This window comes from Sander vitreus, chromosome 20 (genome assembly GCF_031162955.1).
Source record: "Sander vitreus isolate 19-12246 chromosome 20, sanVit1, whole genome shotgun sequence".
Lineage (NCBI taxonomy): Eukaryota > Metazoa > Chordata > Actinopteri > Perciformes > Percidae > Sander > Sander vitreus.
In genome coordinates, this window is record NC_135874.1 from 7,239,486 (window position 1) to 7,253,123 (window position 13,638).

Below are 13,638 nucleotides of genomic sequence, written 5' to 3' on the forward strand. Positions count from 1 at the left end.
AATTGATGTTGAATGTAATGCACTCTGCTTAACTCCGACAATATGTATTATACTAGAACATACTAGAGCTGAAAGGATTAGTGTTGTTGGAACTATCACTATCAGCAACTCAGTACTGTGTTTTGGGGTTTTGGACCAATCCAAACAATGAATCCTGAAAATAAAATAATTAATCGATCAGTCTTCTATGATATTAAACTAAATATCTTTGAGTTTAGGACTCTTGGTCACACAAAACAAGACCTTTTGGCTTTTGGAAATTCCTATTTTTTTTGACTTAATGATGCAAAAGATGAATCATTAGCTGCAGCCCTGCATTAAAAGAAAATGTTAATTTTGTTAGTTTGATTACAATTTCCTAAAAGGTATTAATTTGGGCAACATACAGTAATTAGGGCTGCAACTAAATATACTATTTTCATTACGAATTGATTATTTTCTCGATTAATCGATTTGTTGTTTTGTCCACAACTCACAGAGGAGAGTTAAGAAGCTGGAATCAGAATTTTTACAAAATAATTGTCGATTCATTTAATGGTCGACAACTAATCGATTCATCTTTGCAGGTCTGCACATAAAACAATGTCATGATGTGGTCAAGTCCTCATGAAGTCATTACATTACATTGTATTAACCTTCATAGGTCAAAATATATAATATTTTAGCTTTAAGCTTTAGTTGTCTGCTGACTTTAATTTTACAAACATGAACATGGAACACTTTAGGGCTGCACGATATGAGGAAAATATCAAATCACGATTCATTTGACTGATATTGCGATTGCCATATAATTCATGATATTGGAGGGAATGATCCTTTTTGTATCATTAATATTTTCATTGAAAAATATTCGTGTGATTTATGCAAGGATCTGTACCAAACAATTTTTTTTTCTTTAGTCTGTAGGATAGGATTTGTAGGCTGGGACGTCTCTGCAGCACCCACAATACTTCATTCAGAATGGTTTGACACATATTTTGCCTCTAACAAATATTGCGCCCCGCGACTTGGATAGTGCGCTAGTCCGTTTTGCGATTAATTGTGCAGTCCTAGAACACGTGTAAACCATATGTTAAGAATAAGTGAATATCGCTAACTTTCACTTAAATGTGGCAGCCCTACTCCAATCCACTGTGCATTTGTCCTCACATGATTTGCATCCTCACACCTTTCTGTTGTTGTTGTTGTTATTTAGGGGGGGGGGGGATCAGCTGCCATGTGCAGGTCCCAGGCTGGGGATAGCCTGCTGCTGAAGGGGGGAAATGCACGGACGTGAGAACCCCTTGCAAACCCCCCATCTGCACGTCATGGAACATTTACAGAACAGGGACCTCCCATATTTAAGGCGTGCAACAGAGAGCATACACAACAGTGAGACCTGCCCTGCACCGGACTCACCATCTTAAGGTGACAAAGAGGTTACACCGCCAGAGACGGACACCGCTTTTTGGTGTAGATCGGCGGATGAGGAAGCACATAATAACGGCTTTAAAACCCACCATGGCCGCGGTGTGAAGCAGCGGGTAACGGAGGCTTACCGGTCACTGTGCAACGGGCAGATCATGTCATTCCACCGACATTGTTCTGATGCACGACAGGGAATCTTGTGTTCCTGGGTGGACTGTGTGCAGCAGCACGGGTGTAGGGGTCAGTTTTGCACCATCAGCGTGCATTAAAAATGTCCCACAAGGCCGCGCTGTTATTACAGACGTGAGCAGCAGGGGGCGCTAACAGCACGCAATCACTGAGGTAATCGAGGAGTGCAAAAGTCAAGTTGAAAAAGTGATTTATGTCAGGAATAGGCTCTTTTTTCACATGCAAATATTAATTATAAAAACACGGTGCTTGAAGACTTCATTTAATTTAATTCACATTTATTCACAAATATTCTCCCCCGCATTGATCAGTGCTGCTGACTGCATGACAATCACATACAAATACGTAGGCATTAAAAATAATCAATGCAAAAAAAATCACAAGTTGAAACACTTCACACATCACAATTTTGACGACAGAGGTCAGACGTTAATTAATGGTAATAGGCTATATGTCAACCTAGAAATGTCTTTTATGCCCCAAGGTTAAGAAACTCTGAGCTAGACAGTGGTGGAAGTACTCAGAAGTACAATTAGTAATACCACAGTGTAAAAATACTCATGTAATACTACTGTTACTGAAGTTAAAGTACAAAAGTATTAGCATCAAATCGATCAAAATATATTTAATGTACCAAAAGTAAAAGTATTCATTATGCAGAATGGCCATTTCAGAAGAATTTAAATTCTACTAGTGGATTATAATTAGTGATGCATCAATGTGTTCATCACTTTAATGTTGCAGCTGGTAAAGGTGGAGTTGTATACTGCTGGGTAGCTTAACCTCTAAAAAAAAACATCATATGAAGTAGTTGATCGATATTTTGTAATCTGAATCTGCAAAGTAACTAGTAACTAAAGTTATCAAATATGATCCGATGATCCTCCATCATGAGAAGCCTCGCTTCATATAAACATCCATCCAGGTCTTCAGGCTCTTCCTTAATCCCTTCATCACCACCATCAGTGTCTAGACTCGCCAAAGACTCTAACATATCAACCTGATTGTGCACCATAATAATTCAACTTATTTGACTCTTAAATTAAGTCTCTCCTGATTGAAATGAAATAAAATGCTGGGTCCTTCTTCTGTCTGTTCCTCTGGGTTCCCTCTAAGTGGCCCCAGCCAGCCTCAGTGTCCAGGCCCACTGGCATGGCATCTGGCTGAAGGAGAGCTGGGGCAGCAGAACCCGCAGCCCGCTGGGCTTCACAGGCTCCCACTGCACAGACCCGTGGCCGAGAAGCACCACCTTTTTTTAAAAGCAACACATGAACAACATTGACAGAAAGAGAGAAAAAAGAGAGAACTGCTCCGTGAACAATAGAGTCAACCCTCATATCCCAGGATGCAGTGCGGTTATTGGACATTCCAGCCGGGTTAGACCAGCTAGATCGATATATTGAGTCTTTAATTACATCCTGGCCAGTCATTTCTTTCTCTGCTAATATGATGGAGGTTCCTGTCTGACCACAGTTACACCACCACAGTCTGTCAAACAAGCAATACATTTGTTGTTGTTTTCTTTGCTGATTTTATTTATTCATGTATTCAGTTTATATTGCATCCGAAACAATTAGTCAATTATCTGATTAGTCAATTGTCAACTATTTTAAAAGTTGTTTAAATATTTTTTGAGCAGTTATTCTTTGGTTCCAGCTTCTCCAATGTGACGATTTGCTGCTTTTTCGGTTTTATTTCATTATAAACTGCATACCTTTGTGTTTTTAGACTGTTAGACGCTGGTAAATACTGGCAGACCCTTTTCACTATTTTCTGACATTCACAACTATGAATCAATTCATTGAGAAAACAATTGCTAGATAAATTGATAATAAAAATGATTATTAGATTATTTAAACAGGTGGCATGCTTCTTAGTGCTAAACCGTACAGTGAGTGTTACTGACCTAGAAATATGTAATATATGGCATGAAAATTCTCTCATCTAACAGATATTGACAATCTGCAAACAAATATATATTATTGGTGACTTCAGTTTACAGTAAAATCGTAAGTATCTACCTTCAAATATCCATTTAAATCAAAGGCTAATCTTAGCTGATACTCCTTTACTACTAATACTTTAAATAAACACAGAACGTCCAGGTATTTTTGGATTATAAGTATCCCGTAAACCTTTTTTTTTTTTTTTAAGAATTTTGACCAAGTTATGTACTGAGCGGGACATTTTGCAGTTGAAAAATAAACTTATTGGTGGACAAAGTATGTAATGGAGGTTTCTAGATTACCTCAAACATATCTTTCTATCCTTTCGGTCCTGCAGTTTCTTCTTGCACAGCAATCGTCATACAATATATGCTGATTCTTATATTTTGGCAATAAGCTAATAGCTTGACTAAAACTCTAGTCTTACCTGAGTTTGTCCTTGTGTAACCACAGGTTCATTCAGAATCACAGATCCATTATTGGGCCACTCCAGTAAAATGGCAAAGATGCTCTTTTCCTGTGGTCTGAAAGTGTACCTGTCAAGATATACTAATTATTATCAATATATAGGCTTCTGTATGAGCTTAAAAAATATTAACAGTATCTGATCATCTTATTATTATTAGTATTATCTTATTTCACTTTAGTTTGTTTGACATCACGTGAAGGAGGACATTAAATCACATACAGCTAAAAAGAATGTCAAAGACGACAGAATGTAAGTCTTATTTCTAATGTGCTTCTTAATGTAAAGTTAGCCTTACAAAAGTATCTTTGATCTGATTTTGATACACTGAATCCAAACCAAACATATTATACAAACACATGAGAAACCCACCAGACGTTGGGAGTGACGGTGTCGTTCTGAGCGCGCCATGCTGTTGTGTTGTAGATGGACTCCCCGTTGATCTTCAGCCACTGACCCACCTGCCTCAGACGCTCCTCAAAGATGGGAGAGATCCTTCCATCGTGTGTCGGGCCGACGTTCATCAGCAGGTTTCCCCCACAGGACACAGTCTCCACCAATGTCTAAAATCACCAGGTTGGATTTTATAGAAAATACTTTATTGCTGCACAAAGATTACTTCACAGCTGGAGGGTGCTGTTCCCTCAGAGCAAATAGGACTCAAACCAATTTTCATTGTCAATGAAACATTTAAGCCATTCTTAACCAAAAATCTCAGAAATGAACTGGTTACAGCTTCTACTATGTAAATATTGGCAGATTGTCTGAATAAACAGAATATTGTTTGGGTTTTGGACTGTTCACACAAAACAAGTAATTTAAATATGTCAACTTGAGCTCGGGAAGATTTTGATGTGCATTTTGTGCCATTTTCTGTCATGTCATTGATCATAATGAGCTAAATCTTCAAAGAAAAAACTAATTCAACATACTCCACTAAATCCTCAATATATAAAAAAAAATGTACAGGTAAATGATATTTTGAATTCTCACTGCTACAAGCTGCTCTATGGTGAGGTAGTCCCTGAGAGGAGCGTTGCGTCTGTAACCCCAGGACTTTGTGTCGATGGTCATGCAGTTTTCCCACTTGTGTTTGAGCAGGTGTCCTGGCTGGTAGCGATCAGCACAGGTGTAATATCCACCGTGGGTGCAGATGGAGCCAGAGCCCCAGCGATCATTTGTCACCACTGTGTCTCGCACAGGACTGTGAAGAAATAGGTCAATATCACACTGGCTGTGTAAAGCATACAACTTATAAAACACACACACACTTACGGTAGAAAGTCATTCAACAATTACCTGTCATTATAGAGCCAGGCTAAGAAACCTGTGCTATTCCAGTACTTGTCAGGTGCATCCCCATCCCCATCAGACCAAAGTACCTCTGGTTTGTACTTGACAATGAGCTCATAAAGCTCGGGCAGAGTTTTACTGGTTGGAAAGTATTGTGTAGTGAAGACATTGGCAGCGTCCTGTTCAAAGAGCGGATTAAACCACTCAAAGAGAGAGTGATACAGCCCTAAACGCAGGTCACTGTTAGCACGGAGAGCACTCGCCACTTCATCTACCAGATCTCTCTTTGGTCCAATATCCACTGCATTCCAGTTCCAGGAGTTTTTTGAGCCCCATAGTGTGAAACCTGAAAAAATAAAACATAATAAAACATTTTCTGTATGGCTGAAAGGATCCAGCATTGCACTAATACTCAAAATATGTGGAATTATGCCCTTGTTTTAGCACTTTGAAATGATCTTTTTGTGACGATAAAGTAACTTAAACAAGAATGAAATACTGAGAGACAGGATGTGGATCATGTCCTGTACCTTCATGGTGTTTTGTGGTTAGGACGATGTACTTTGCCCCTGATGAGACAAAGATGTCCGTCCACTCTTTGGCATCAAAGAACTCAGCAGTGAACTGTGATGCAAAGTCTTGATACTTGAAGTCTGGAGGATAATTCCTCTGCATGAAGTCAACATACGGCTTTAGTTTTTGCTTCTGCCAGTACCACCTGAAGCAGAAAACAAACAAAAAAATGAGCCACTCAGTGAAGGTAAGAAATAAATTAATAACATGTTAAAATGAATTAACGTATCCTAAGCATGCTATAATACGCTGTATAATACCCTTACATTGAGCCTTAAACATGTACATGTTATCATAACCCTACAATAACCCCAATTATTTTAGGTTCAAAGTCCATCCATTTAGTAGCTGTTCTGGAGCTTTTGAGCCTATTGCATGATCTTAATTAGCAGGGGTTTGCCCAGTGTTCATGCAATTGTATATTTCCATTAACTAAGTTAAGTTAACTTAAAAGTTGAGTATCTCAGTACAAGGACCATTTAGTTGCTATTCTGGAGCTTTCTGTCATACCACATGGTTTTCATCAGTAGATGATCAGATCTGAACCTCAGATTTTAAGCAAACATGGAAAAGATCGTCCTTTAAGTGCTCAGAAGAAAATTTAATTACCGAAAGCTCCATAACAGCTACTGAATGGGCCTTGGCCTTGTGTGGTGAGATTTTTAATGCTTATTTTCGTGCTGATCCTTTACTCCAAAGGCTGCTCTCACGCAAACAATTTGTGACTTCACAGATCATAAAATTAATTAATATTCCCAAATCTGTGATCACATCACCGGTCAGTTTTTGTTCCTACCCTCACCTATGGTCATGAAGGCTGGGTCATGACCGAAAGAACAAGATCCAGGGTACAAGCGGCCAAAATGGGTTTCCTCAGGAGGGTAGCTGGCGTCTCCCTTAGAGATAGGGTGAGAAGCTCAGTTATCCGTGAGGAGCTCGGAGTAGAGCCGCTGCTCCTTTGCGTCGAAAGGAGCCAGTTGAGGTGGTTCGGGCATCTGGTAAGGATGCCCCCTGGGCGCCTCCCTAGGGAGGTGTTCCAGGCACGTCCAGCTGTGAGGAGGCCTCGGGGGAGACCCAGGACTAGGTGGAGGGATTATATCTCTAACCTGGCCTGGGAACGCCTTGGGATCCCCCAGTCGGAGCTGGTTAATGTGGCCCGGGAAAGGGAAGTTTGGGGTCCCCTGCTGGAGCTGCTACCCCCGCGACCCGACCCCGGATAAGCGGATGAAGATGGATGGGATGGATGGATGTGATCACATCCTTGTGCATGTTTAGTTTGCCTTGATGTCAGCTGCAGACTTTCATGTTTAATACTATCCCTAAACTCCACTTGTCCTTAAAGTTGAAACCATTTCATGATATGCAAGAAATGAGGGAACAAAACTCACCAGAACCACTCACTGCCGAAGCTCGGAACAGAGAAAACCCCCCAGTGTATAAAGATGCCAAACTTGGCCTGATCGTACCACTCTGGGAGCGGTCTGGAGTCGATGGATTTCCAGTTCGGTTCGTATTTTGCTCTGCAGGTGCTAATCAACAGCATCGATAAAAGGAAAGAAACAGTTAAACCTCCCATTTTAGGTCAAAATCTCCTACGATAGTGTGGCGAAACGATCTGGAGGACGAGGTGACTATCGCATGATATAGCATCACGTTGATGGTGAAATGATAAAGCGATAAAGTCATAACAGAAAAACAGGAACAATAAACGTCTAATAAAAGGTATCGTTAACGTAGAACACGGCTTCTTGAAAACATTTGGGGTGTTTAATCTGTTGACCGTTGGTGCACCGGGGATGTTAAACCAATCAGGTTTAATGGAACCCCGCTTCCCCGGGCAAACCTGCGTTCTACATCTCGCGCTCCTACGAGCCTACGCATGCGCGGTCCGTCTCGCTTTGCGGAAGAAGGTGATGAGGTTTTGATTTTGAACGCTACTCCACATGCATGGCTACGTTGACTGTCACTGTCATATCTCTGCGGGGGATTTTGACAAGGTATGCTAGCGTTTTAAAGGGTACACGTGCATATTTTATTTATGCATATATTATAACTCATTGAGCGTGAACTTTTCCTCCTTTCTTTGTCAGGACATAGAGGAGGTGATTGAGAATTCAAAAACGGTGAGCCGTGTCTAAGCCGTGCTAAGAAGCATTGTCCAGAATAGTTATGTGTGTTTTAACTTTTGCTTTATCATTTCCCAGGCTGGATTGTTAGCAATATTAGCCGTGGCCGAGCATGCTGGGGAATTTGACAAGATTATTGAGTTGTCACAGAGGTAACTATAACTAGTAATATAGTGACATAATTTGAACTTAACGTGTTGTGTCTTCGTACTGACATTTATACTTTTCCCAGGTTTCCTGGTTTTATTTTCCCCTGCCTTGGAGTCCACCCTGTTCAAGAAGTTTCCCCAGAGCAACAGAGGGGGGCTTCTCTCCAGGTAGGAAGACACATTTCCTAACTCACCTGTACTGTAGTAGTATCCTAACTCACCTGTACTGTAGTAGTATCCTAACTCACCTGTAGTAGTATCTAGCCAGGCAGGTAGTTTTGGTTTGAGAAATTTCTATGACGTCCTACCAGAGTGCTATCCTCTGATCCATATTCTTCATATGTGTGCACTTTATTTACATAAACATTTTGATTTTGTAATTTTATTTTACTATTGTTATTTTGGTCTACGTTGTAGGCTATGTATACTATTTATTACATGTGTTTTTATAAAATATTTTGGGGGGCATTTTTTGCCTTCATTTAATAACGACAGTAGAGAGATGATAGGAAATGAGGGGAATAACAGTTGGAGAATGAAACAGGCCCCCAGGCTGATGTGAACCAGTTCCTTATATGAATAGAGGGTAATGTGGACAGACTGTAAAGCCCTTGGAGGCAAATGTATTATTTGGGGCTTTATAAATAACATTTACTTGAATATAATTTTGTTGTGCTCACAGCTTTAAAATACAGCAACATCTCTTTCCGTAAACAATGTCCCTATTACTCTGGATGATCAACAGAAGACACTGTCAATACTTTCTGTAGGAACTAAAGTAGCTCCAATGAAAACTGCTCCAGAGTAACGGGGACATTGATGGTGGAAAGACGTGTTGCTGCTGATTTTTAAAAAAAATGTAATTTTGTAATGCTATGAGCACCGCAAACAAATGTGGTAATGCGGCAAATAAATGTCTGCAGTTGTCATGTTATAGCGACGGAATAAAGAATGATTTTCTTTCTGACTTTTCTGTAGGATCTAGATGCTGCTCTACCCATAATAGAGAAATACAAAGACCACCTTGTGGCCATTGGGGAGGTAATAATTCAGTATCTCTGAAGTGACTAGTGAATAACAGTTTTCTCTCCTGGCTTTCTTTTGCATTCATGTTAACAGTTAATGTTTCCCATCTGTTATTTTAGGTTGGTTTGGATTTTACACCCAGATATGTCAGCGGTGAGAGTGACAAAGAGAGCCAAAGGCAGGTCCTCATTCGTCAGGCACAGATAGCCAAGGAACTGGATCTCCCTCTGTGAGTCGTACTGTAGTACTGTAGATGTACTCAATAGACCTTTTTTCGGGAGCATCTAATCAATGTGCAGGCACCTTTTTTCCTGATATTTGAATTTCACACGCAATCCTTGACATTTAATACTTATTAATAAACAGGTATTGGTGGCGTTCCCTGAATTTGATGATATATTTGGCAGTTTTTTTTTTAGCTTGAACTTAGTATGTGCAATAATATTAATGACATATGCTGTCGCTTAACCAACAGATTTTTATAATATTTTTTAAGTTTGTTTTATTTCTAGAAATGTTCATTCACGGTCTGCAGGGAGACCCACCATCCATCTTCTGAAGGAGCAAGGTAAACACTAAACAGCGAAGTTTAGATTCCCTTCTGTTTACTTTAGTAAACTTTAGTTATTTTAGAAGTAAACTAGACTGGGTAAACCCAGCCCGATCTGCCGGCGATTTGATTTCGCCCTGCAGCTCAGGCTGGAAACCTGTACATTTTTCTATCCTGCCTCCGTTACAAATCTGCGGGGACCAATCACAAACTGGCTTATCCACCTGGCGCGCTGTTGGCGGGTTTAACACGATGACGATAGAGAAGCAACGGAAAGCAGCTTTTTGTTTACATTCAACATGGCGGCCACTGAAGCGCAGCAACCCGTTGATGAGAAGCTGTGGCAGCAAAAACTGTCCTGTCCTGTTAGTAGTGTCCTGTACGCTGTCCGGTGACTCCCATGACTGTCCCGGGACAGTCAGACACTGTCCTTTGACTCCCAGACACTGTCCTGTGACTCCATGACTGTCCCGGGACAGTCAGACACTGTCCTGTACACTGTCCTGTGACTCCCAGACACTGTCCTGTGACTCCATGACTGTCCCAGGACAGTCAGACACTGTCCTGTACGCTGTCCTGTGACTCCCAGACACTGTCCTGTGACTCCTGTCCTGTACACTGTCCTTTGACTCACAGATACTGTCCTGTGACTCCATGACTGTCCCGGGACAGTCAGACACTGTCCTGTACACTGTCCTGGGACACTCCTCAGGACACTACTAACAGGACGGGGCAGTTTTTGCTGCCACTGCTGCTGCCGTTGATGCCGCTGTCACTGTTGTTTTAAAAGATTTCAAAGGCAAGTTTTCTCTGAAAATGGAACAGAAACTTGCCCTGGAACAATTCCTACAAAAGAAGGATGTGTTTGCCTTACTACCGACCGGCTTTGTTCAAAACCTAATTTACCAGCTAGCCCCCCTGTTGGCCAAAAGAATGGAGCTCAGCTGATTGGTTGAAGGACTATCCAATTACGTACAGAGTCATTTGAACTATGCCCGTTGATCACTCCTCTTGTGCAGTAGAAAATACAGAGCAGACTCCCCAGACTAATGTTCAATCTTAAAAGATTGAGCTTGGTCTGGTGATAGCCAGACTAGAAGTAAACTGCAATCCCTTTGAAATGTCACTAGGTGTCGAAAAAGCCCTTCTTCACGCTTTTGATGGGAAACCGTCTGTTGCCATGGAGGGAGTGAAGGCTGGATATTTCTTTTCTATCCCACCATCCATCATACGCAGTGAACAGGTACAGCAGAGCACCTGATAATGTTACATTTACACTGTATTATAACTAGGGCTGTCAGCATTAACTCATAATTTTTTTTTAATCGCATGCCGGCATTTATTAATTTATTTTACACTTCACTCGGCTTCGCGTCGTGCCTAACAGGCTACTATTTTGACCCTTTGCCGCACCTTTACTTATCATCAAGCTGCCATACTTCCTCCTGCTGCAGGCATGATGGAGAAATACAGCAGCAACACAGTTCTGAATGGCGCTTTTTATTTTCCAAAACTCCCGGACGGCTCGTAGACAAGTCGAAAGCCATATGCACATTGTGTAAAGCCGAATTAAAATATCACCGAAGCACGTCAAGCTTGAGCTTCCACCTACGAGCTAATTAACGTGACTCAGGTTGATGCTACCCACTAGTATGCTACCCACTCAGGCAAAGCAGTATTTTGGAGAATACTACTTGCCGACCTGTGGATGAAACCAAATCCAAAAAAAATACTACAGCTCTTGCAAAACGGGTGGCAACTAACTGTAGACCTGTCAGCATCGTAGAGGACTCGGGTCTTAAAGACGTACTACGGATGGCATGTTCTGACCCGTCTCATTGCCGTCAAGGGGGACAGTAGTTTCACCATACACAGCCTGTAAGACACGGAGAAAGCAGCCACACTGGAACAGCTGCAAGGTGCAAACGCTGTCTCATTAACCGGTGATCACTGGACGTCAGTGAGTAATCAACATTATTTAGGAGTTACTAAACACTATATTGACTCTGGTAAGGATAGGGTTTTTTAGTTAGGTACTTGGAGGAATTGTGCAATAATTACAGATTCACACATTTTTCTTTTGTTTACAGTAAATAAATAATAACAAATACAAATCTTAAAGTAAAGTTCATAAAGTAACTTTCCTTGCATTCATTTGATTCCCAATCAAGATACACTGGTAAGAATTGCTTTCGATTGTTAATATGTAGTTGTTGTTCTGAAATGCAAAATAATTAAATTTAATCATGTGATAAAATATGCGATTAATCGCGATTAACTATAGAACTTCAGCGATTAATCGCGATTAAAAAATGAATCGTTTGACAGTCCTAATTATAACCCATGGACACAGTTGCAAATTGTTAGAATTAGAGTTTGTTGTCCTTTTTATATGTGAGCTTTTATAGTGTACACAACTAAATTACTGACACGATCTCTTTAGACAGACTAAAATGTTTACTTGGTTGATTTTATCACATTGAATGTTAATGATTGATTGATGGTTTATTTGTGTATTTTCCACCAAGAAGCAGAAACTTGTGAAACAGTTGCCATTAGAGAACATCTGTCTAGAAACTGATTCACCTGCCCTCGGTCCAGAAAAGCAGGTAACGTATTTATTTATTTTTTATTCATTTGCATTGCATACTTTTATATTTTTTAGGAGTATATTGCGATATCTCCTTGTTTTTGTTTTCAGTACTTATTGTGACACATACAACTAAAATCTGTTATTTCTTATGCATTTATCATCGTTCTTGTTTCACTTCCTTATTGCAGGTGAGAAATGAGCCCAAAAACATCTGTATCTCTGCTGAGTACATCAGTAAGATCAAAGGAGTGTCGCTGCAGGAGGTGATGGAGGTGACGACACAGAACGCTCTCCGACTCTTCCCAAAGCTAAAGTCTGCTATCAGACCCTGATAAGGTGTAAATCAATTTCAGAGCCACAAATTAAAAGCAAAACCTATATGTGGACTTGTGTGCTTAAAGCCATTTATGTATCGCCATTTATTATTAAATAAAGGAAGATGAGATAACAATTTAACACACAAGTTGGATATTTTTCATGTGCATGATGCCTCTGAAACATCCAGCATTTTATGAACACCTTGTCATGCAACAGAAACAACAGCTGGCATCCATCATGGCCACTCATTTAAACATTCATGTCATTGCAAAGTGAATAATCATGACGTGCCACTGTGTTGTTGTTTTTTATTTCCCATTAATAGATCTAAGCAGGGCAGTTATATCATTATGTTAGTATTTGCACTGGTCACTTGTGCTATTAATTTCAACGTTGCTGCTCTTAATGAAATGGGGATTCATCATTCACTTAACATCAGCTGCTATATCCAAACTGTAATGGCCCCAGAATAAGTGACAGTTCACAGATGCATGGGGTATTGCTGCCTTCATGTGCTCCTCATAAAATCTTACTTTTTAGCACTAAGTTTCACCCTACTCTTTAGTACTTTAGATGTTTCACTGCAGCTAACAAACTTTAATTTGTTTTAATGGAAAAGTTTAGGGGCTTTTTCAATCTGACAATAGTTAAATACTATGTGGAAATGCACACTCCTTGTCAATTCCCACCATCAAATACATTGACACGCCCCATGTATCAACTACTGGCAAGTGTTGTTTTGAATATATCTATCAGCTCTCAAAAAGCGCTGTGAAGTAACACAGGAGATGTAGGAACAGTAAGTCATGTTTTTAATGTAATGGTGTATTAACTTGTTTTTAAAGTTTTACGAAGAACAGCTCATGTTTGTTCTTACTGGCATAAATGCAAGGTTAGAGTAAATATCAATAAAGAAGGAATATAATGAGTTATACAATTAAACAGTTTAGTCCGCATTTTTAAGTTGGTCTCTATATGACTCATTTGTACGTTTATTAATAA

General features: G+C 40.1%; 2 protein-coding genes across 4 annotated transcripts; one reads left to right on the forward strand and one right to left on the reverse strand.

Annotated features, from left to right (window-relative positions):
- Positions 1-1,872: 1,872 nt before the first annotated feature.
- On the reverse strand, positions 1,873-7,651 carry fuca2 (alpha-L-fucosidase 2). 2 transcript variants are annotated; one of them, XM_078276867.1, is made up of 7 exons: positions 7,263-7,651; positions 5,832-6,019; positions 5,308-5,647; positions 5,002-5,212; positions 4,381-4,571; positions 3,970-4,078; positions 1,873-2,845 (listed from the first exon to the last, which is right to left on the reverse strand). In XM_078276867.1, exons 1-7 carry the CDS (start codon positions 7,448-7,450, stop codon positions 2,708-2,710), a joined length of 1,365 nt encoding a protein of 454 aa, XP_078132993.1. In that variant the 5' UTR covers positions 7,451-7,651; the 3' UTR covers positions 1,873-2,707. The 2 variants fall into 2 exon arrangements, with proteins under 2 accessions (XP_078132993.1, XP_078132994.1); XM_078276868.1 differs by lacking the exon at positions 7,263-7,651 and adding an exon at positions 6,677-7,256.
- A 113-nt stretch (positions 7,652-7,764) lies between these two features.
- On the forward strand, positions 7,765-12,774 carry LOC144534820 (putative deoxyribonuclease TATDN3). Of its 2 annotated transcripts, none has more exons than XM_078276869.1 (10): positions 7,765-7,871; positions 7,965-7,997; positions 8,079-8,152; positions 8,233-8,317; positions 9,128-9,190; positions 9,295-9,404; positions 9,688-9,743; positions 10,856-10,968; positions 12,254-12,334; positions 12,507-12,774. In XM_078276869.1, exons 1-10 carry the CDS (start codon positions 7,818-7,820, stop codon positions 12,648-12,650), a joined length of 813 nt encoding a protein of 270 aa, XP_078132995.1. In that variant the 5' UTR covers positions 7,765-7,817; the 3' UTR covers positions 12,651-12,774. The 2 variants fall into 2 exon arrangements, with proteins under 2 accessions (XP_078132995.1, XP_078132996.1); XM_078276870.1 differs by having other exon boundaries at positions 12,257-12,334.
- Positions 12,775-13,638: the final 864 nt, after the last annotated feature.

Bases quoted from the DNA above. Each gene is read 5' to 3' on its own strand.
- LOC144534820 (XM_078276869.1), top strand. From the start codon at position 7,818: ATGCATGGCTACGTTGACTGTCACTGTCATATCTCTGCGGGGGATTTT. The intron at 8,153-8,232 runs GTAACTATAACT...TACTTTTCCCAG, and splicing joins ATTATTGAGTTGTCACAGAG to GTTTCCTGGTTTTATTTTCC. The intron at 9,191-9,294 runs GTAATAATTCAG...CTGTTATTTTAG, and splicing joins ACCTTGTGGCCATTGGGGAG to GTTGGTTTGGATTTTACACC.
- fuca2 (XM_078276867.1), bottom strand. From the start codon at position 7,450: ATGGGAGGTTTAACTGTTTCTTTCCTTTTATCGATGCTGTTGATTAGC. The intron at 5,648-5,831 runs GTACAGGACATG...TTATTTTTTCAG, and splicing joins AACCACAAAACACCATGAAG to GTTTCACACTATGGGGCTCA. The intron at 5,213-5,307 runs GTAATTGTTGAA...ATTTCTTCACAG, and splicing joins GCCTGGCTCTATAATGACAG to TCCTGTGCGAGACACAGTGG.